Genomic DNA, 20,954 nt, shown 5'->3' with positions numbered 1-20,954 from the left:
GGTCATTGATGTTTGCCTGGTCTGCGATGTTGTGTGTCTGTTTGTATGTTTATATGTCCCCTAAGGACAGACCAGGAAAATAGGGCCACCTCTACATAATGCGAGTCTTTCTTGGCATTTGAAAAACAATCGATAGGGGCACCTGGGTGGCCAGTTAAGTGTCCACCTTCAGCACTTCAGCTCAGGTTATGATCTCGCGGTCTGTGAGTTCGAGCCCCATTTTGGGCTCTGTGCTGACTGACGGCTCAGAGACTGAACCCTGCTTCAGATTCTGTCTGCCTCTTTCTCTGCCCCTCCCTCGCTTGTGCTCTGTCTCTGTCTCTCTGAGAAATACACGTTAAAAAAAATTTTAAGTGAAAAACAATAAATTAATTATTGATATAGATATAACCTGCTTTTTTCCTTCTCTGTTACATTTTTAGGGCCCAAAGTGATCCAGACTTCCGCAGCTAATTTTTCACTAAGTAATAGTAAAAAGGTAAGACTGGGTCGAAGTGGCAGCTGGAGGGGCCCTAGAAACTTCCCGGTGACTCAGACACGGTCCTGTCCTGCGTGGAGGGTCCGCGCACCACCCTTGCCCTGCAGCTCCCTTCTTCGGCAGCACGCATTTCCTACAGCGCTGGGCCCTGGGCTCTTATTTGCCGAAAGGTCCTTTTCCGCTGCAGTGAATACCGCAGCACTGTGAGAGGCCGGTGGTGTTACCTGTGAGGGAGCAGCGGTTCCTTTCCAAATGTTGGTTAACTCCCCCTGATTCCTCCCGCCCATGAGTCTTACTAGACTGTAAGTTCTAACAGTGCTCACTCAGGCGTCTGACTATTTTTTATTATTTTTATGCAAGCGAAGATGCCGTCTCCATGTCAGGTTTCTAACAGGCACAGGTCTTTCTGACGATTGTTTGGTCATTCCTTGTATGAACTCGGTTTAAGTGAAAAATCCTTTCTCTTTTCTTTCTTTCATGTGGTTGATTCTTCACCATCCTTAGAGAAAAACAAAGGTCCTTCCAGTTGGAGAATTTCAGTACTCTTTAATAAATGCTAACTTGTGAGAGCCCAAACAACGAAACCCCTTTATTTTTCTGCATATCAGACATAGTATCTTTATCTGTAAACTGAATTCAGTTGTCCTACATTCTCATGGCATCATAACAAGTTTAAATTGGATTGTTTGCCCCCAAATATCCCCTTGTCTTCCTTCTCTTAGCTCCCTGGTGGGTTTTCACCCTTAAGATTTTCAAAAAAGCAAAAGGACAAAAATGCCCTAAAGCTTACCTTGTAATCCTTTTTCTTCCTATTCCTAGTTTCAGAGGGCCCTCTGGTTAGCCCGCTAGCATGTGTGTTTATTTTATTTACTTCTTGCCCTGAGGATCTGATCTAAGAGGTGCCGCCATGGAGCTTCCTAACCATAGTTTGGTCTTTTACAATTTCTGTCTCAGAACGTAAGTCCTTTTTTGACACCGAAAATAACAGCCGTCCCACCAAACTGACTTGCTTGCAAGAGCTCACGCTCACTTCTGCAAGATGCTAGACCACCCGCCGGTAGGCATCATTGCCTCGGTGGCTTCGGGCACGCCTTCGGGCACAGGGAGTTTCCGCGGGGCTAAAACACAGAAATGATATATTTACATGCAGAGACTACACATTCTAATAATGTGTTTCTTTGGAACCCTGGGTGGTTTTCAAACACTTACACAGTGTTCTCTGTATCCCAGGCTGCCAGAAGCCAGTATTGTGGTTTTCAGCAGACACTGCTGAAAGTGTCATTGGCAGAAGTATTATTGGCAACCTGGTCCCCTCTAATTTTTCTCTCCAGGGGTGTTAAGACTTCGCAAAAGCTGAAGACAACCAACCTCACCCAGCAACAGGTCTGGCCCACTGCTACTGGGGAATGATTCCTGTGAATACGGAAATACGTCTTTGATGTCCTTTATTATCTTAACAACACATCTCATTATATGTACTTTTAATTTTTTTCTCCAAGATGGCCTTTTGGTATTTAAGTAGGAATGTGATCCCAAGGCTGCAGGTGGTGGAAATCGCCTGCTTAGAGGTGTTTGTAAGACAGAGGTGACTGCAGTAGAAAGTCCTTTCTTTTTCTGGAGGCAGAATTTCCCTGTATTGTCTAAATGAAAGCTGCACGTTTCTGTTTCAGAGCTAACACTCCAACCTTTTTTGCTAAATGTAAATTTTTGTATATTAAGACAGACTGAATGAAAAGGTCATATGGATTCCTTAACTTTTTTTTTTCTTTTTGCCTTAGCTGAAGCCAATTCAAATACTTTCAAATCCACTGTCTACATATAATCAGCAACTGTGGCTGACATGTGTTGTTGAGTTGGATCAATCAAAAGGTATGAAGTCTGGCATTTTGGAATGATTTTTCTGTACAAAGCACCATATTTGAAAGATGGAGGGAGCTTTAGAATCTTTGAACAAGTTCTCAGAGGTGGATCACAAGGATGGTCATTATTCTTTATAATGGCAACAAATTGAAAGCCCCTCAAAAGTCTGCCAGTGTCTTCCAGAGTAAGTTAGAAGTAAGTCAGCATTGGTCAGCTCTCAGGGAGCACCGATCAGCGATCAGCTTAGCTAAGTGGCTGCAAAGCGTAGGTGCTGCTACAGCAAGCTTTTGCCTTGGGGTTCTGGGAGAGAATTAAGTTCTGATGCCCTGAGCCAATGGTTCTGTCCCCCAGGGAAACTTGGCAGTGTCTAGGAACATTGTGACATTTTGGTTGTCACCACTGGGGAGGATGTTACCAGTATCTAGAGGGAGGAGGCCAGGGATGCTTCTAAACAGCCTGTAGTGCACGGGGCTGTCCCATGACGAAGGATTGTCTGGCCTCAAAATATCAGTACTGCTGAGGCTGAGAAGCCCTGCCCTGCAGCACCCACGGTTTATAACGCATCGGCTCTGTTCGTCTAGAGTGGCACTAGTTACATACCATCCGGGGGCAACTGAAGAAATGACCACCCACGTTATTTTCCATGTTCTGTGATCAGGCGAGAAAGAATTTGGTTGAGAAAGAATTTGAAAAGATAACCCCATGACCGCAGTAAATTAAATTAAATGAAAAAAAAATGTATATTACAAAAAACTTAATCCTTTTTTATAACATTTCATTATTTTTTTAAAGTTTATTTATTTTGAGAGAGCGCAAGTGGGGGAGGGGCAGAGAGAGAGGGAGACAGAGAATCCCAAGCAGGCTCTACACTGTCAGCACAGAGCCTGATGTGGAGCTGGAACTCACGAAACCATGAGATCATGACCTGAGCCGAAAAGTCAGAAGCTTAACCGGCTGAGGCACCCAGGCGCTGCAGTTTTTATAACATTTTAAAAAACAAAAATAAATTTGGCATCACTGTGTATTTTTATGTCTAGAAAATGGTCTGGAAGGATGGACACAACATGTTAATTATGGTTATCTCTTGGCGATGGGATTATAAGTGTTTTATTTCTTTTTAATGTTTATTTTTGAGAGAGAGAGAGCGAGCGAGCATGAGCAGGGAAGGGGCCGAGACAGGGAGACACAGAATCTGAAGTAGACTCCAGGCTCTGCGCTGTCAGCACAGAACCATGAGATCATGACCTGAGCCAAAGTCAGATGCTTAACCAACTGAGCCACCCAGGTGCCCCAGGATTAGTATTTTTTGTTCCTTGATTTTTTAACAGTGGACATAAAGACAAAATAATAAATTATATAAACAGAAAAATAAATCTAACTTTATTGTGGTGTAAAGTGAAGTTAAACATTTATGTGGGGAAATAAAAAATAAAATTTCATTAGCCATCAAATACTTGCCCTTTTGTGAACCAAAAATGATGGATCTGGAATGAAGGTTTTCACACAGGCTCCTGGACAATGGGTTGGAAGTAGAACCTAATGGAAAGGTTTTACTTCACTGACAAGTGTGAGGTTTTCAAATGTGCCAAGGCTGAGGTGGTCAAAGGACCCTCCTGGGCTCTTACCTTTGCAAGTGTGATGTGCCTGACATGGTCTCTGATGCTGACTTTCTTTCTTTTGTAGAAACATCTATTCAGACAAGCTTTCTCATGACTGTTAAAGTTGATGGTGTAGCTCAAGATGGAACCACCATGTTCATTCATAACAAAGTTCACAATCGGACAAGGACCCTCACCTGTGCGGGGGTGAGTGCATTTGATTGGTCAGTGATTATTCATCACTATTAGTGCATCACTGCTGCACTGTTACATATGTGCTCTCTGAAGTGAAAGCATTGAGTCATACCAATGGTGGTGTGGAAAACGCACCTAACTTTATACATTGATACCCTTAGAAATTCTTACAAACTTACACACATGTACACATGATACGTGAACCCACATATGATGCCTGGTGTCTACAGGTGACTCTTAACGGGCTGCTTGTCATCTCTGAAGTCTGCCGTTGTTCGTGGTCATTCCGAATTGCCGGGGTCTTGGGCGTCAGCCCTGTGATGAACACCCTGATCCACCTGTGGGGGCTGAGGCCCAGGCCCCTTAGGAAGAGCAGCCTGCTTGCTTGAGTGTCTACTTTCGGACGTACTGTGTGGTCATGGGTTAGGAAACCTGGCGGTCCAAAGTGGGAAAGGAACCCTCACTCTCGATTATTTTTTGGCACCATATTCTGTTGGAATCCCAAGAATCAGAGCCAGAACCCCTCTGTATAGAGCTGGGAAGCTCCCTAGGACTCAGCAGGTGGCCTGGAGAACATGGGGAACATCAGAAAAGAGAATGCGTTGGAGTGTAGGGTTAGGAAAGTGGTTTCCCTGACAGGCCTCATGCCTGGCTTTCCATGCAGTCAGGTTTCATTGAGTCCCCAGAGCAGGCCCACGGAGCAGGCACTGTTACCAGAGCCCCAAACTATGTAAGAAACTGAGGCTCCGAAAGGTCAGAGTACTTGCCTGAGGTGACACTAGTGACGGGGGGCCAGGATTTCAGCTCGTGGTTTGTTATTGTGCAGCGTGTATCCTTAGCAACCACACACCACCCGGTTGAGAAGAGTGAAGAGCAGGACTGTTTGTCCTGGCAGGAAAGGATTCAGATGGCAGGGCTCCTGTTGGATGGCTGGCCCCCGTCTGTGGTTCCCTGGCCCGCATCTGTGGTTCCTCCCTGCCAGGGCCTGCTCCCTGGGACCGCGTGGCAGCTCCACCTGCTGGGTCGGCCTCATGGGCCTGGCAGGTGCTGCTCCGGAAACACAAGTGACCAGACCCTCGTTCTGCCTCCTCTGTAATCACCCACGGGAGCAGGGCTGGGCCGGCCTGTAACGTGTTCTCCTCGACTGCAGGATGGGGTTACGCTTTCCCTGACCATCCTCATAAAGTGGCGAGGATCAAGTCGAATATCATATGTGAGCGCCTGCGTGTTGGTGCCCATGGGGCCCTGCACCTGCCGTGTCTGTGTCCAGTAGGTGCTGTGTTAGCTCCACCAGTACACGGGAGGGATGATGGATGTGGGGTCTGAAAGGACCTCTGCTCAGGCCGCGGCCCTGCCTCCACCCCTGGGCAGGCTGGAGTCCGCCCTCAGCTGGCCTTGCTCTTTCTCACACCGACCAGGCGGTCAGTGACTTCGTCGTAAGGCTGGTGTGACTAATCTTTCTGGTTTGCGAGGACTGAGGAGTACCCAGGATGGGGGACTTTCCCTTTGAAACTGGGGAAGGTCTCAGGCCAACTAGGAAGACTCGGGCACCTTGTATAGTGCCAGGCCGCCTGTGAGGCTGCTTGCCTGCACTGCTGTGGCACTGCCCGCCACACTGTGCACCTTGACAGTGGCCCTTTGTGCCTCGCCGCGGTGTCTCCCCTCTCCTGTCGGTGGCCCTACTTCAGTTTACGCTGTGTCGCCTTGGGGACTTCTCTCTTCTGTTCTGTCTGTGCAGGTGCCACCCTAGCTCTCCCAGGAGCATTGCCCTGAATTAAAAAAAGATGGGATTTTTTACGTTGTAGAGATATCAACCACCCTTTACGCTGCCTTTGTCTTGATGTGAAGAGAAAACACTGTCTGCCTCGGGTAGCAAGTGGTCCGCACTGGGCGGGTGACAGGCTGCTGTGCTCTCATCAAGTGATTGCACAAGCACATCGTAATCGGTGCTCGAACCACAGCTTGAACTCAGACCCCCACCCCTCCCTCCCAGATTGTCAGGTGGGCTCACTATAGCTTTTTTAAACCTGAAGATATGTACAGCCTGAGGTATAACCGTGTTGTTAACGTAAACATCCCCTGAAAGTCCAGATTTGTAAGAAGTGGTCACCTGGGCGACATGAATACCTTCACGAGTGCGATCCTTTCCATTCCTGATCACGCCCAGGACTCAGCTGCCCCTCTCTCCATGCGTCCTCCTGTGACCCGACTTTGAGGAACAAAAGGTGGATTTGGGTTTGCTGAGACCAAACCCTTCCCTTTGCTGGGAAGGCATGCACACCACCTTCTTCTGACTTCTTCCCCGGCCCTGAGGTCAGCACCCCTGCCTTCAGATTGTCCTTGTATCTTTTGAAGGCTTCTTACAAACACCCAGATCTGTTTTCCTACCCTGACCTCAGACATTCCTAGCTCGGGGAGCCTCTGATCAGTGGTAGGGGTGACTGCCCTGTTCAAAGCCACAGCCGTCACAGTTGCCACCCAGAGACTGGGCTGTCAGACACGGAGAGAACTTCTGAGGGGGTGTGCCAGGCGGCGTGGCTGCGCCAAGGTCACTGCCTGCCTGGCCACCGAGTACACATCCCCATCCGGAGTGAGGGCTCCACCACCCCCAGTGAATAGAGGGGAGCCGGTTCCTAATTGTACAAGACAGAAGACGGGGGGGCTCTTGGCCGACAGATGAGCACACACACCTGTGTGATCACACTAGCCATTGTTCCCACAGCCTTTGTCTTAGGTGTGGGCCTGACCTCCTAACAGAGACTACAGGGGCTCTGCGTAGGAAGGACCAGGCATTGGGGTGAGGGGGCATGCAGTCCACTCTGTATATTGTGCAGCAGCTGTGGAAGTGAGCAGGGAGGAGAGTGAGGGTGGGGGGTCTGATTTGTTGTGTCTTGGCTGACACCACCCCCCACCCCACCCTATTGTATTTGTGTGAACGTCAGGTTTGCATTGTGTAGTTACCTTTTTTATGCGGGTGACACTGTTCTGAATCATCCAAAGTAGAAAGATTCTAATGATTATAAACCATATATTGTTTGTTTGTTTCCAAAAATACCCATTTGGTTCTTTCTTTCTAAGAATTGTTTTTGGCTGATGTCTGAATTTTTCTGGGCTCTGGCAAGTTCCCTGGAGGTGGTTCATTGTGCTCCTGTGTCGTTGCCATGTGTTACTTCATGGGTCAATTGCTGGGGGAGCCGACCTTGCTTGCTTTAAAAACACAGCTCTTCCTTGTGTTTTTGCAGAAGTGTGCAGAAATTATTGTGGCTCACCTCGGCTACTTGAATTACACTCAGTATACCGTGACTGTGGGATTCGAACACCTGAAGCTAGCCATCAAGGAAATGAACTTTACAGTAAGTATGCCAGCTGCCCTCAGTGTCTCCGTGGCTTGTTTAGTTCCCAGCCTTCTGCCAAATGATTGAAATAAATGTCAGCTTTGAAATCCTGTTATTTGGGACAAGGGCAGACACGCACAGTTTTTAAGAACTATAGAGAAACCATAATATCTTAAATATACGGAACCAAGAATAGCTTAAAGGAACAACATGAAATTAGAAAGCCTTTGTGGTGTTCTGAGATTCAGAACAGAGAGAATAGAGAGTAGCCTTCCAGTTGGAAGGTCAGGAAGAGGTTGTCGGGTGCACCCTCCTGGTAGCCGAACAGGTGGGACCCCCTTCACCTTGCTTGTGGTCTGCCCTCGGGCTCCGCTGGGACCTGTGGTGAGGCTCGGGCACTGCTCTCACAGGGCCCACCCGGTGTGCAGCTTGCAGGGTTAGACTTCCCAGTCTTGTGCCCCGCTGAAATCAACCTCTTTGTTCCTTCCGTTTGTTTGTTCCACGGTAGAGCCAGCACAGTGACCGGGAGTATGGCTTTGAGCTGGTTTAGATCCTGGCACCGTGAGCAGATTCTGTTTCCTCTGTTTCTTATCTGTAAACCAGCTGCCTCACAAAGCCTGTGGATCAAATGAAGGTGGTAATGGGTTCCTTTTGAAAAGCAGCCTTTTATTGAGCCAGACCTCACATCCCCTAGAAGCAGCCTGGGGGCAGCCACTCCCCACTCCTCCCTCCCCCGTCCCTGAGGGACTGAGAAGTCACTCACCTTCTTTCTGTCTCTGTGGATTAGCCTGTTGGGGACATTTCATGTGACTGGATTCTTACCACGTGTGGTCTTTTGTGACTGACTTCTCTCCTGAAGCGTAGTATTTTCAAGAGTTCATCTGTGCTCTCGAGGACGTCAGCACTTCGTTGTCTCTCTGCGGCGTGATGGTTCACTGTGTGGGTGGACTGCACTTTGTGTGTCTGCTCGTTGCTTGATGGGCATTTGGGATGTTTCCGTTTGGGGCTTTTATGAATAATGCTGCTGTGAACGTTCATGGGAGGGCTTTTATGTGGACTGACGGGCACCCTCTCCTGAGAGGTTTGACGTGTAGGCCCTCTTCTGCGGTCTTGACATGCACGGCCTCACCCGCCCCACCTCTGTACTGGTGCCTGCGGTCCCCATTTTCCCGGGGGGGCCTCTGGAGGCCAGCCAGGCTCGGAATCATTCATCGCGCCTGTTCATCGTAGGCGCTCCACAAATGGCACCTGTTAACGTTCATATTACTTATTTTTTCGCTTTCTGTCTCCAGACTACCCCGAAGTGACTTTTATTCTGTACCTATGTGATAGCTTTGCAGATATTTAAAAATGTTGGCTCGGTCCCTCTGAGGTTCTGCCTTGACATGGCCCTCGGGGTGGCTTCTGTGCCCCTCGGGCTCCTGGGTTTCCTTTCTGTGGCTGCCCGTGTCAGCCTGGCCGAGGGGACGGCTGCTTGTCAAGCAGAAGGAGTAGGTGGCCCTCCAGGTGCTGCTGGAACCAGACAGCTGGCTCCTGTGGCAGCCTCCTCACCTGTCGGCTTGTGTGCTGCCTGCTGGTTAGGACTCCTTGGACTTCTTCCACCGTAACTGCTGTTGAGTCCGGCCTTTTTCATTCTCTGCTTCTTTGGTTGGTTTGTAACAATTCTTAGACTCTGCTCAGACCTTAACACTTTGCTCTTGAATTTCTTTTCAGCAGCTTTGACTTCTTGGCCTAGCCTCTCCTGATCTTTTGAGTTTGAATCTGGATTCTGTTCTTTGTCGTACGAAGATTTCCTAGAGCTTTGTCCTCAGAAAGTCTGGCCAGCATTCTGCCTGTGTCCTCAAGTTCACAGGGTCTGAGACAGATGCCCCAAGCTCAGCCTTGCTGATCCTGTCCTGTGCTAATCATCTGTGCTTTAGACTTTGCTATTTCAGAATTACCTGGAATCAAGAATGCAGAAAACAAAGAGCACCATGTTTCTCAGATAGGGGACCTCTCCTTTTCATCTTTATAGGAGCATCACCCCCTGAAGGCCTTTACCAACGTTCTCAGCAGCTCTCCCCCAGGCTTAGTTCACCCTGACCCTGTTACAAGGGTTTGGACTCTTCTTTTGTTTGTTTTTGACTGAGGTTCTCTCCTTTCATCTTTTGTATCTGTTTTATTTTCTCTGGGACTTCTTCCCAAATAATGTGATACACATCTCAGATAAACTTGGTACATGTCATTCCACTGTTGCTAAAGAAGGCAGGTGATGTGATCTCACTGGGGGAGTCAATGAGGAAGTTGCTGTCAGAACAGCTCACCTTGAATGCCAATAGGCAGAGCTTTGTTTTGGGTGGCGCTCTTCAGGAAGTCCAGAATGCTAATACATAAGACCCTTGGGATTTGTGAGGGATGTCACCTAAGATTTTTCTACATTTTTGTACATTTCTGTATTCCCAGTACCCAACAGTGTGCCTGGAAACAGTTAAGCTTGAAATAAATATATCTGGGTTGAATTGAAGGATAACACCATAGCACTTCACAAATTAAGAAATTCAGATGGCCAACGGACTTCGGTTTTTATCCTTGCTTATAAACCCAAGGGTCAGAGAATTCAGAAAGAAATGTCTTTTTTTTAAATTTTTTGAATGTTTATTTTTGAGAGAGAGAGAGAGAGAGAGAGATTGAGCATGGGAGGGGCAGAGAGAGAGGGAGACACAGAACTTGAAGCAGGCTACAGGCTCTGAGCTGTTATCGCAGAGCCTGACATGGGGCTCAAACTCACAAACTGAAATCATGACCTGAGCCGAAGTCGGATGCTTAACCAACTGAGCCACCCATGTGCCCCTAGAAATGTCTTATTTTAACCTGGAAAGTGATGAAAATACCCACAAGAAAAATAACATCTAAGGTCAGTGAGATGCAAGGACATACGTTCTCTCGTACAGTTTAATGGTGTAAATTGATTTCAGTGTTGGGGGCAGTTTGGTGGTGTAGCAAAGCCTTTATGTGCATGTTCTTTTTTAACCATAGTAATTCTACTTCTGTGAATTTATTCTAAGGAAATAATTAGAAATGTACACAAAGATTTCTATTTTTCGTAGCAGGAAGTTGTGGGTAATCTGTATTTCAGTAGAGTTCTGGTTAAATAAATAGATAAGTTTTTCTGTAGCTGTTAAAATAATGAACTAGTCACAAAATATATTAAATACCACAAACTGCTATTGATTTAAAAAGGAAAAGAAAAAGTGTATGAATTAAAAGTGTTGATTAATATTTTTTATTATAGAAAACTCTAGAAAGCTATCTTTGGGTGGTGGGTTTACTGTTTGATTTCTTTTTTTAAAATATATTTATTTATCTCTGAGAGAGAGAGAAACGGGGGGAGGGTGGGGCAGAGAGAGTGGGAGACACAGAATTCAAAGCAGGCTCCAGGCTCCAAGTCATCAGCACAGAGCCCGATGTGGGGCTCAGATTCCTGAACCTTGAGATCGTGACCTGAGCTAAAGTTGGATGCTTTATCAGCTGAGCCACCCAGGTGCCCCTGTGTGTGTGTGTGTGTGTGTGTGTGTGTGTGTGTGTGTTAATAACGAGCTTTTTACTACCTTTATAATCAGAAGTGAAAATTATTTTTTTTAAAAGGCTCCTGAGACAACTGATATTTAAAAGAGGAAGTCCAAGATACCTTCTGGCAATTCAATCTAAGAAGCTTAGTTATTGAAGAGCTACCTCAGTAAATCACAATTTACTGTTATGTCTAAACCTCATACAGAGATGCATTGAGAAATCAGAGAACCTTACCCAAAGTACTTCTGTATCTTTATAAAACTGCTGTTGAAAAATATCCATTATGTTGTGAACACTGATCTAAACCTCCATATAGGATTCCTTTTGACCATTTGTTGTAAACTCCTTTTACTAGAGACTGAAAGGTATATAGCTTGTCACATGTCACTTTTGCTATTAGCTGCTGGAAATTTCAGAAATACCAGTTTTATGCTGAATTGTGACAATTACTAATATCCTGATATAGGTTTCTGGTGTGATTATTTGTCCTCTTTCTTTACAGTTTTGCCGTTTAAAAAACTTTAAAACTTGTTCCTGTCTAATCTGTCTCTTTATTATAAGCTGACTTCATTTCCTTCTCAGAAGTAAACAAAGTGTAACAAATGAAATACATTTAAAAAGTATGTCAGTGATGCTGTCATACATGCACCGAATGGCTAACATAACAAAGTCAAAAAGATGCCAAAGCTGGCAAGGCCGCCTAGCAGCCACAGCTCCTGTGCTCCACTAGTGGAAGTGTAAACTGATACACCAGAAATGCACAGACATCAACCAGAAGACATGCATTTCATTGTTCATGTCTTAGCAACATGATTCTTAATAGCTCCAAACTGTACCCATTAATAAAAGGAATGCTCATAGTGGCACGTCCTTTCCTGTAATGGAGTATGTATGGCTGTGAGGAGGAGTGGTTACAGCTACGTGCAGCCTTAGGGGTGACTTTCACAAGCATGATGATGAACACAATAGCACACAGTGTGTGATTCCATTTATATAAGTTATATGAACAGGCAAATGAATCTGTGCCGTTAAATCAAGATTAGTGTTACTTGGGTAGGTTAGTGACTTGAAGGGGGCATATGGGGAGGGACTTCTGGGGGTGCTGTGGTGCTGTTTCTTGATCGGAATGCTGTCCACACTGGTGTGTTCCATTTGTGACAGTTCATTGAGTTGTACGCTTAGGGTATGCATACAGGTTTTCATAGGTATGTTACCTTTCAGTAAAAACTTAACAAGATATGTGATTAAAAATCAGAGCTCAGCAGGTTGGTGCCTGTTTAACCGCATTCTTTAGACTGTCCTTGCTTCTTTGACAGAATTTGATGTATTATTCTATTCCTGTTGTTTGGTGATTTCTAGGAAACCTTTGGCATTTGGAGACTTGAGTTCTGTGTTCTCCCTGTGTGGGGTGGTGGCTGTGGCTCTTCCCCAAGAGCTGCAGGTCCATGTGGGCATCTTCCCCTGGGCTTCCCCAGTTCTTTCTCATTGATAGAAGTCGTGTTCAGGGTGAAAATTACCCTGGTTGCTACTCCAACCTACTGGGAGAGAGAATCGTCACGAGGGCAGGCCCCAAGTATTCACATGCTACGTTTTTGGCAGAAGGCGTCTGTCCTTAAGCAGACACCTAGATGGTTGATGCCCTTTTCCTGTCTTGCCTGCTGTGTGGGTTTTATCTTCCATCTGGTGTGGTTGTTGAGGCTGTGTACCCTTACTTTGAGAAGCTTGATTTCGCTCCTTTCGTTTTCATTCCCATACTCCGTGAACATCTGGTTCATTGATTTCCACTTACATTCATATCTCCTTGAAGTAGAGTGGCAGTCCCTCCATCTCTGCTTCTTCTATCAGCTGTTCTTCTGAGTACCTCTTGCCCACATCCCATTACCATGTTCAAGTCAAGACCACCCTGCAGGCCTTAAGGTATGTGGGAGATAGCGCATATCTCTGGTGTTTTTTAAAAAGGTTTGTTCTATTGGCCATGCTCTGCATATGCAGTGGAGTGTAGACTTTAGACATGGTGCAGATTGCTTTTACTCACTTGCCTGTCATTTTCTCCTGAGCTTTGTGAACACCTCCACCCGCATCACATCAGCTCCCTGTGTCTTCAGGGCCAAGCTGGGCATTTTCCCCTCTAATTAAATACCTTCTGGTTGGTTCTTGAGCGACACTGCAGCCAGCTGTTTGCATTTCCTTCTTTTTCTTCCTAAGCCACAGCCTTTCACTGGGAGATGAGATGAAAACAACAGCTAATGTTCCCAAGTCCTTCAGTTTTCCATCCAGTGGACGCCCTCCAGTTTTCATGTGAATTGAGAGGTCTGGCAGCAGGCAGCACTTTGATAAGCACTGACTGGATTCTTGGATCACTCTTGATATGTTGTTCTAATAGGACATTACAAAAGTTCTTCCCCTCCAGATATTTCTGTGTATAATCTTTTATATTGGTTTTCAAGTGTTGGAAACCTGGGCTGTGAACCAGTTCCATTAGGTTTCTGGGAATACCACCTACCTGAGCAGCCTGTACCCCAATGTGCCCCCACCCCTGTGTGTTCCTGTGGCTTTCCTAGTCAAAGGGCTTGAAGGTTATCATAGAGTATGTGTTCTCTGCCAGAACATTAGCTCCTGGAGGCATTTTTCTGATTTTGTTTGTTAGTGTTTCCTGTCTGCACCATATTTGACATCGTATTTGCTTGCATATAGTCAGAATAGGTGCTCAACAAATGTTGAATGGATGAATGGAGAAACTGGACCAAAACTCTCTAGATTCTGATTATGGAGAAGTGCCCTAGGGCATAAAATGGATACTTGTTCCAAAGTCAGTTTGTGGTATTGCAGGGTGAGCCCAATCTCTGAAAGGACAAAGGCGGCTTTGTGAAGGCCAAAGGACCTTAACACACATGCCAGTGAATGGATTGATGGCTCTGAAGATTTCACAGTAAATGTCTAGAGCCTGAGTGTTTTCTGTTTATTTTCTTTTACTTATTTCCTTTTTAATTTCAAATATACATATTCACACTTAAAAGCAAACACAAAGACAAAACTCCCTAATTCCATAGAATGAGGTCCATGCAGTGGCTGTGGTCCTAATCATGGCACTGGCACAGGCACTGGCCAACTGATTGACAGAATCCCAGTGGGCCTGGCATCACTGGATCCATTGTTTGAGGTGGAGGGGCCAAGGCCATGTTCTCTGAACTTCCTGCATTCTTCTTGGGCTCACTTGAAGGAAAAGAAAGAGTTTTCAAGCCCTTGGCACAAGTGAATGCCAGACTGAGCCGTGAGGCTGGTCGGGTCTCCAAGGAACTCAGCTGCTGCTAGTGAAGGCATCCTCCCAGAGATAAATGCTATGTGAACATGGTTTCCCTGGATCGGGAAGGACAGGGAAAGGTACAGCAGGAGCAAAGGAAGACTGGATTGAGTGCAGTACAGTTTTGAGTGTCCACCGTGCACCAGCTGTCAGCCCAGTGCTCGGGGCACAACTGTGAAGCCACAATTTAGCACCGTCTTTGTTCCACCTTACCTTCCTCCTCTTCCTCCTTCCTTTGAACTCTTAGCTTAGAACTAAAGTGCATGTTTTATGTTTAGTTCTATTTATTGGATAATGCATTGTTTTCTAGTGTTAATGTTGAAAGTGAGTGAGTTTTATACTGTTCTGACAGTCTTTAAAACAGAATTTCCCTCCTTCAGTGGGGGTCCGTAGTTATTTCCTTTCTGAAGAGTTATAGTCTCCTGAAGGTGAAAAACTTACTTTCTTCACTGTTAACTTTAAACATATTTTGTGACTTTTTGCCTAACGTTAACACTTTTTCTTTCTCTTCTTGATTATGTCTTAAATCTGTTTTTTCAGCTAAGATACATATTGTACTTTTTTCTATTTGAATATTCTGTTCCCATTGATACCACCATCAGTGCTCATAATTGCTACTTTCTCGTTAACATTGTTAATTGTTGGTTTTTGTTTGATGGCTTTACTGAAGTATAATTGACATACAGGGTAGTGCACATATTTAAAATACAAGATTTGATCCCTTTTAAAAAAATTTTTTTTAACGTTTTTATTTATTTTTGAGACAGAGAGAGACAGAGCATGAACAGGGGAGGGGCAGAGAGAGAGGGAGACACAGAATCGGAAGCAGGCTCCAGGCTCCGAGCCATCAGCCCAGAGCCCGACACGGGGCTCGAACTCACGGACTGCGAGATCGTGACCTGAGCTGAAGTCGGACACCTAACTGACCTAGCCACCCAGGCGCCCCAGATTGGATCCCTTTTAACATACATACATACCTGGGAAAAAGTCACCATAATCAAGATAATATGCATAACCCCTCACTTCCTAAAAGTTTCCTCATGTCTCTTCCTCCTCTTACCTTCTGTCCCCTGGCCACCACTGATCTGTTTTCCTTACAGATTCATTTGTATTTTTTTAGAATTTTATATAAACACAATCTTACTTTTCATCCAGCATAATTATTTTGAGATTAATTGATGATGTTGGGTGTATCAGTTCATTCCTTTTTGTTGCTGGGTAATATTCTGGTATGTGGACACAGCAGAATTTCTTCATCCATTCACCCACTAATGGACACTTAGATTGTCTCCAGTTTAGGGCTCTTATAAATAAAGCTGCTGTGAACATCGGTGTATAAATCTCTGTATGGACGTGTGCTTTCATTTCTCTTGGATGAATTCCTAGGATCAGAGTGGCTGGGTCATATGGTAGGGGTATGTTTGTTTAAGAAACTGACAGACTTTTTCCAAAGTGGTTGTATTGTTTTACATTCTGCCAGCTGTGTATGAGAATGCTCCAGTTGCGTCATATCCTCATCAATACTTGGTATGGTTGTGTTTTTAATTTTGGCCATTCTAATAGGTGTATAGTGGTATTACATTGTGATTTTAATCTGCAGCGCTTTGAGAATGTCTTCTAGCTTACGTTCTTCTGGCAAGAAATATGCTGTCCGTATCTTTGACCCTGTGCTGGTGCTCCTCTCCTCCCCCTCTACCCCTGCTTTTAAGAGGTTTCTCTTTTACTGATTTAAACAATTTGATTTTGGTGTTCCTTGGTGTACTTTTCTTCATGTTTTTCTTACTTAGGGTTCATTGAGTTCTTGGATTTGTGATTTCATAGTTTTCATTAAATTTGGAAAAATTTTGCTCATTACTTCTTCACATATTTTGTTTCGTCCTCTTGTTTACCACGCCCCTGAGAAATTCAAATATACATCTATTAGGCCATTTGAAGTCGTCTCGTACTTACTGGTGTTCTGTTTATTTTTTGCTCCAGTTCATTTAAAATCACTTCTCTTGTCATGTCTCCACATTCTCTCATCTCTGCAATGTCTATTCTGCTCTTGTTCCATTTCCAGGTTTCTCCCTCACATGTTCAGACTTTCCTCCAGCTTCTCACTGTCCTTATCTGCTAATTCTATATCATCTGTGATACCTGGGACAATTTTGATTGATCATTTTTTTCCTCATTATGGTTCAATTTTTCTTGTTTTTTTACATGTTTAGTATTTTTCTTTTTCCTTTCTTTTTTTGAGTATAATTGACACAGTGTTACATGTGTGGTATTTTGTATTTAATGCCAGACATTATTGATGTTAGATTTTGTATTCTTATAAATAATCCTTGAGCTTCGTTCTGGGATGTTGTCAAGTTACTTGGAAATGGATTGATTTTTTTTTTTTTTAGGTCTTTTAAACTTCACTAAATAGGGCCAAAGCAGCATGAAATCTAAGGGTACTTTTTTTCTCACCACTGGGGTGAGAGCATTTGTGCCCCTTTGTGTGTTTTTTTCTGTCTGTGAGAGCAGGCACTATTACTGGCCCTCTGTGAGTGCCAGTGATCCATTTCAGAGATTTTTTCTCCCAGCGGAAGGTGGGTTTACTCACACTCATGCCCTGATGAGTGTTCAGGTGGAGATGTGACAAGGACAGTCTTTGGCAGGTATCCAGGTCTCTCTCTTACAGCTCTCCTCTCTGTACTCTGTCCTTTGAATCGCAGCCGGTGGATTGTCTCCCTGGACTCCCAGCAGGTGTGTCCGTGATGCTCTGCTTGGGTTCCCTCCCTGCCGTGGCTTGGGGCAGCTGGAGGGTGTACCGCTCTTATCAGCCAGAGATTATTGTCCTTCATTACAGCTGTCCAGGGTTTTAGGTTGTGTGTGTGTTTACTTACCTGTGTGTGTATGTGTGTATTTTAAATGTTTCAGGTAAGCAAGGTAAATGTCGTGTCTGTAACTCTGTTCTGAAGTAGATTTTTTTTTTAATTGCTCAGATGATTTGAATTCCATGCATTAACACACTAGGGCTCATTGGCCCAGTGCAGTGCCCTGGGGTCTGGTGGTAAATCTGGCTGGTGACTGAGGTTGGAAGGGCTGCCTTCTGCCTGCCATTGGCATGTGCTGCCTGCATCCTCAGCTGTGTGAGGTGTACACTTGATAGGGGTGAGTCTACTCAGCATGAGAGCTGACACCTGTAGTTCCATTGTGCTTTTGGTTTCAGATTCATATTTGTATGTTTCACTTATTTTTTTAGAACATCCTACCTACTCACATTTTCGCATCTTTTAAGAATCTGTTTCTTTTAATGGAAAGCGTAGCTTTTTCTAATAAAGGGATTGACAGTGTTAATTTTCAAAATCAGGTTTAAAAGTAAAATGCTCTTGTGATTACAGAATGATTTGTCTGCCAGATTTATCATTAGTGCAAACCATTTAAAACTATTTTCAATGTTTGATAATTAAGATTTTCTTAAGTCTGTGCTCTTTAACATAAAAATGTACTGTTAAAATTTTAGAACATATGAGAAAGTATAAGGAAAGAGAACATTTAAAGTTAAAGCCTCATATCAAGACAGAACTATTATTAATGATCTGGTGTACGTCCTTTTAGATGCATATATCTTTTCAAATTATTTTCCTACTTTGCATTTTAGTGGAAGACTTATGACCCTGCATTTTCCCAATTGGAAATTTGGTTCCGATTCGTCTTTGTGGTGCTTACCTTCATTGTCACTGTAAGTCCTGTTTGCCCGACAGACCACGTCAGGATCCTAACAAGGGCAGAGTTACTTTATGAATGATGATTACGGACATATGACCCACACAGGAGATTTATCTGAACTCTGAGACGCTCCATCCAATGGGCCAACCTGATATTACCAAATATTCTGTATGTCTGCTAGGATGCTGCAGGGCAAAAAGAACGACGGAAGAACTTCCATGTAATAGTGATTACAGATTGCTGACATTTAAGTAAATGCTCATCAGAATGCAAAGACCATGTCATTTAACCTGTGTGCCATTTAACCTAACTTGTTTGAATCATCTTCTTGGCATGTAGGCAGATACAGCAGGGACATTCTTTGGTTTTTACATGTGGGAAATCGTATGAGACCTTTCAGTCTTTGGGCGTTTTCAGGAGGCAGGCCTCAGATGAGTGGGTTTGGAAGTACAAGCTTCTGTCTCATTTGCGGTCTGAGTTCAGCATCCACAAGCACCCTGTGACTTTGGGGGAAATGCTTACCCTTAAAGCACAAGCGTTCCCCACAGAGGCCCCATCAGTGCTGATGAGAATTTAAAACCGGAGGAGGAGGGGGTGTGCCTTGGTACTTAGTGCCATCCAAAGGGTGGTGTTCTGCCCATCAGCTGCTTGCCGCTTGCTGATGCAGAGGGTGTGACATTCAAGAGATCTGTTGAGTCTTTGCGGTGGTGGCCACTCCAGTCGCCACCCAGGGATCACTTGGTGCTTTACAATCTGACGGTACACAGCAGGACATAGGCTCGTGGGGGGTAGGCACGTGAGAAAAGTGCCAGATGGTGGTGACATGGGACCTGGGTGTGGATGGAGGGTGGGACATGGCCTCTGGAGTATAGTAGAATACGCAGAGAGCTGGGGATTGCATTGCGTTCCCGGCCATGCTCTGGGCTCCCCAAGTGAACTACTAAAGAAAAGTGGAGAAGTGCCATTTATATTTGGTCAGCAGAAATCTTTGCTGTTTCTTGAAGCATCTCTAATGTCTGAGTTGCTGCTGCCACACTCTGGGGCCCAAAGAGCTGGCACCCAGGGCACTATGTTCATAAACCAGAGACATGAGCCTGAGCCTAACAGACCAGGAGAAATGGCCCATTGGCCCAGGAAGCCCAGATTGCTCAGAAAATCATTGGCATATGTAGATTACAGAAAAACAAAACAAAAAACTCCAGGTCTTTTTATACAGATAGTGTAATGTGTTAAAGTACTTGAAAGAAACTTCTATGGCTCAATCAGTACACCTTCTTCAGGGACGTGTTTGAAAACATACACATCTAGTGACCATAGTTATTAGCCTCATTCTCTTGGTTTTTGTTCGGGGACCCCCCAGTGCCCTCCTTACAGGCTATAGTCATCCTCAGATGTTGCATGGCTGGGAGCGTGTGGCCTGTCCCCAGGGAGGTCCTCTGTGTGGCTCTGTGGGGCCGGCCTTATAGAAGTAGCCTGTCCGGGAAGGGGGAGGGTGGGTGCTCTTCCCTTTTGCAGAGGGGTTATGGCCGGTATATATTCTCTGTCCCCACCTGCCACTACGAGAACAGCTTGTGGCCATCTTACCCGTGGCCCCTTGGCAGACATTCACCATCTCCTCTCCGTTGGCACTGATGGTCTCAGCAGGCAGCGCAACAAGGGGTCAACTTCGAGGTTTGGCTGACCATCAATTTGGGATGGCTTACCACGATACTAAGCAAGGTATACGCAAAAACAGTAACTCAAGTGCCTGATTTGGTCTGCAGTGCCTGTTTGCCCATTCCCTCCGGAAGTTTTCCATGAGAGACTGGGGGATGGAGCAGAAGTGGATGTCCATTCTTTTGCCTCTGCTGCTGCTTTACAATGGTAGGTGCCCGTTTTTATTTTGGAGCTTTCAGCTCTAAGGCTTAAAGCTGGAAGGTGTCCTAGAAAGAGTCTGGCCCCAGAGTCTCTAGAAGAGCGTGGGAGCCTCTGAAGGAACAGGTAGCAGCATCCCCCAGAGTGCATGAGCGCTGTTGCACGGGGATGTGGCAGATGCCTGGCTGCTTTCACAAATAAGTGATCGCTTTGGTAGTTAAAACCTGGAAGGGCTACAGACACAGCCGTCTTGGAACTTGGCTGAAGGCGGCAAACACTGCCGTCTGTTCCTCTTCCCCTGCTTCAGAAAGCATTTGCTTCCAGAGCCGCAGCACTGGGATTCCCAGGCCTGTGGGGAGGAGCGGATGGCGGGAGCAGACGGCACTCTGTAATGATCACTGGAGCAATCTGTTCAGTGGCTCTCAGGTTTTTTGAAAAACAAAACAGCCTTTAGTTTACTACCTCCCTTTGCTCTGCCTGAGGAGAAGGTGGTTGTGAGTTCTGCCCTCACAGAGGGGACCGGAAGCCCTGTGCCGGGTGGGGTGAGCCTGCCTTCATCAGGCCTTTCTGCCTGTTGCATTCCAGATCCGTTCTTCCCCCTCTCCTTTCTGGTGAACAGCTGGTTTCCAGGCATGCTGGACGATCTCTTTCAGTCTGTGTTCCTGTGTGCCTTGCTGCTCTTCTGGCTGTGCGTGTACCATGGGATACGGGTTCAGGTGAGCACCAGCCCTCAGCGCTGCCAGTCCAGACTCTGGCAATAGTCCTTGAGGTAAACTTCTCCTTGAGAATGTCTTCAGCCTCAGTCAGCAGAAGCTTGCATGCTATGTGGAAATGCTTTTATCTATGATCTAGTGTGGTCTGCTAGACGCTAATGGTTTGGTAGAATTACTAACTTATTTCTTACTTTTTTTGATTTTTAGGGAGAAAGGAAGTGTTTGACTTTCTATTTACCTAAATTCTTCATTGTTGGACTATTGTGGTTGGCTTCTGTTACACTAGGAATATGGCAGACGTGAGTAATTTTGTTATGTGTGAAACTTCAGGCATGAGAAGCATTTGACAAAAGGTGGAAAGATCCACAGTCTCAC

At 45.4% G+C, this 20,954-nt stretch overlaps 1 protein-coding gene across 1 annotated transcript in view; it reads left to right on the top strand.

Annotated features, from left to right (window-relative positions):
• The window catches only part of TMEM181 (transmembrane protein 181), a 52,333-nt gene that overhangs the window by 18,624 nt on the left and 12,755 nt on the right, over positions 1–20,954 (top strand). Inside the window, exons 3-10 of the mRNA XM_047103289.1 lie at positions 423–478; positions 2,257–2,347; positions 4,022–4,143; positions 7,374–7,484; positions 17,945–18,025; positions 19,776–19,875; positions 20,452–20,582; positions 20,787–20,878. Coding sequence (XP_046959245.1) covers positions 423–478; positions 2,257–2,347; positions 4,022–4,143; positions 7,374–7,484; positions 17,945–18,025; positions 19,776–19,875; positions 20,452–20,582; positions 20,787–20,878 — 784 coding nt within the window. The remainder of the gene's footprint in view (positions 1–422; positions 479–2,256; positions 2,348–4,021; positions 4,144–7,373; positions 7,485–17,944; positions 18,026–19,775; positions 19,876–20,451; positions 20,583–20,786; positions 20,879–20,954) is intronic.

Source organism: Lynx rufus, unplaced genomic scaffold, assembly GCF_022079265.1.
Source record: "Lynx rufus isolate CCGP_SWC_20201006 ecotype Redwood Valley unplaced genomic scaffold, mLynRuf1.p SCAF_6, whole genome shotgun sequence".
NCBI classification, from domain to species: domain Eukaryota; kingdom Metazoa; phylum Chordata; class Mammalia; order Carnivora; family Felidae; genus Lynx; species Lynx rufus.
The sequence above is the reverse complement of the archived record's forward strand: the minus strand, read 5'-3'. Positions and strand labels throughout refer to the sequence as shown.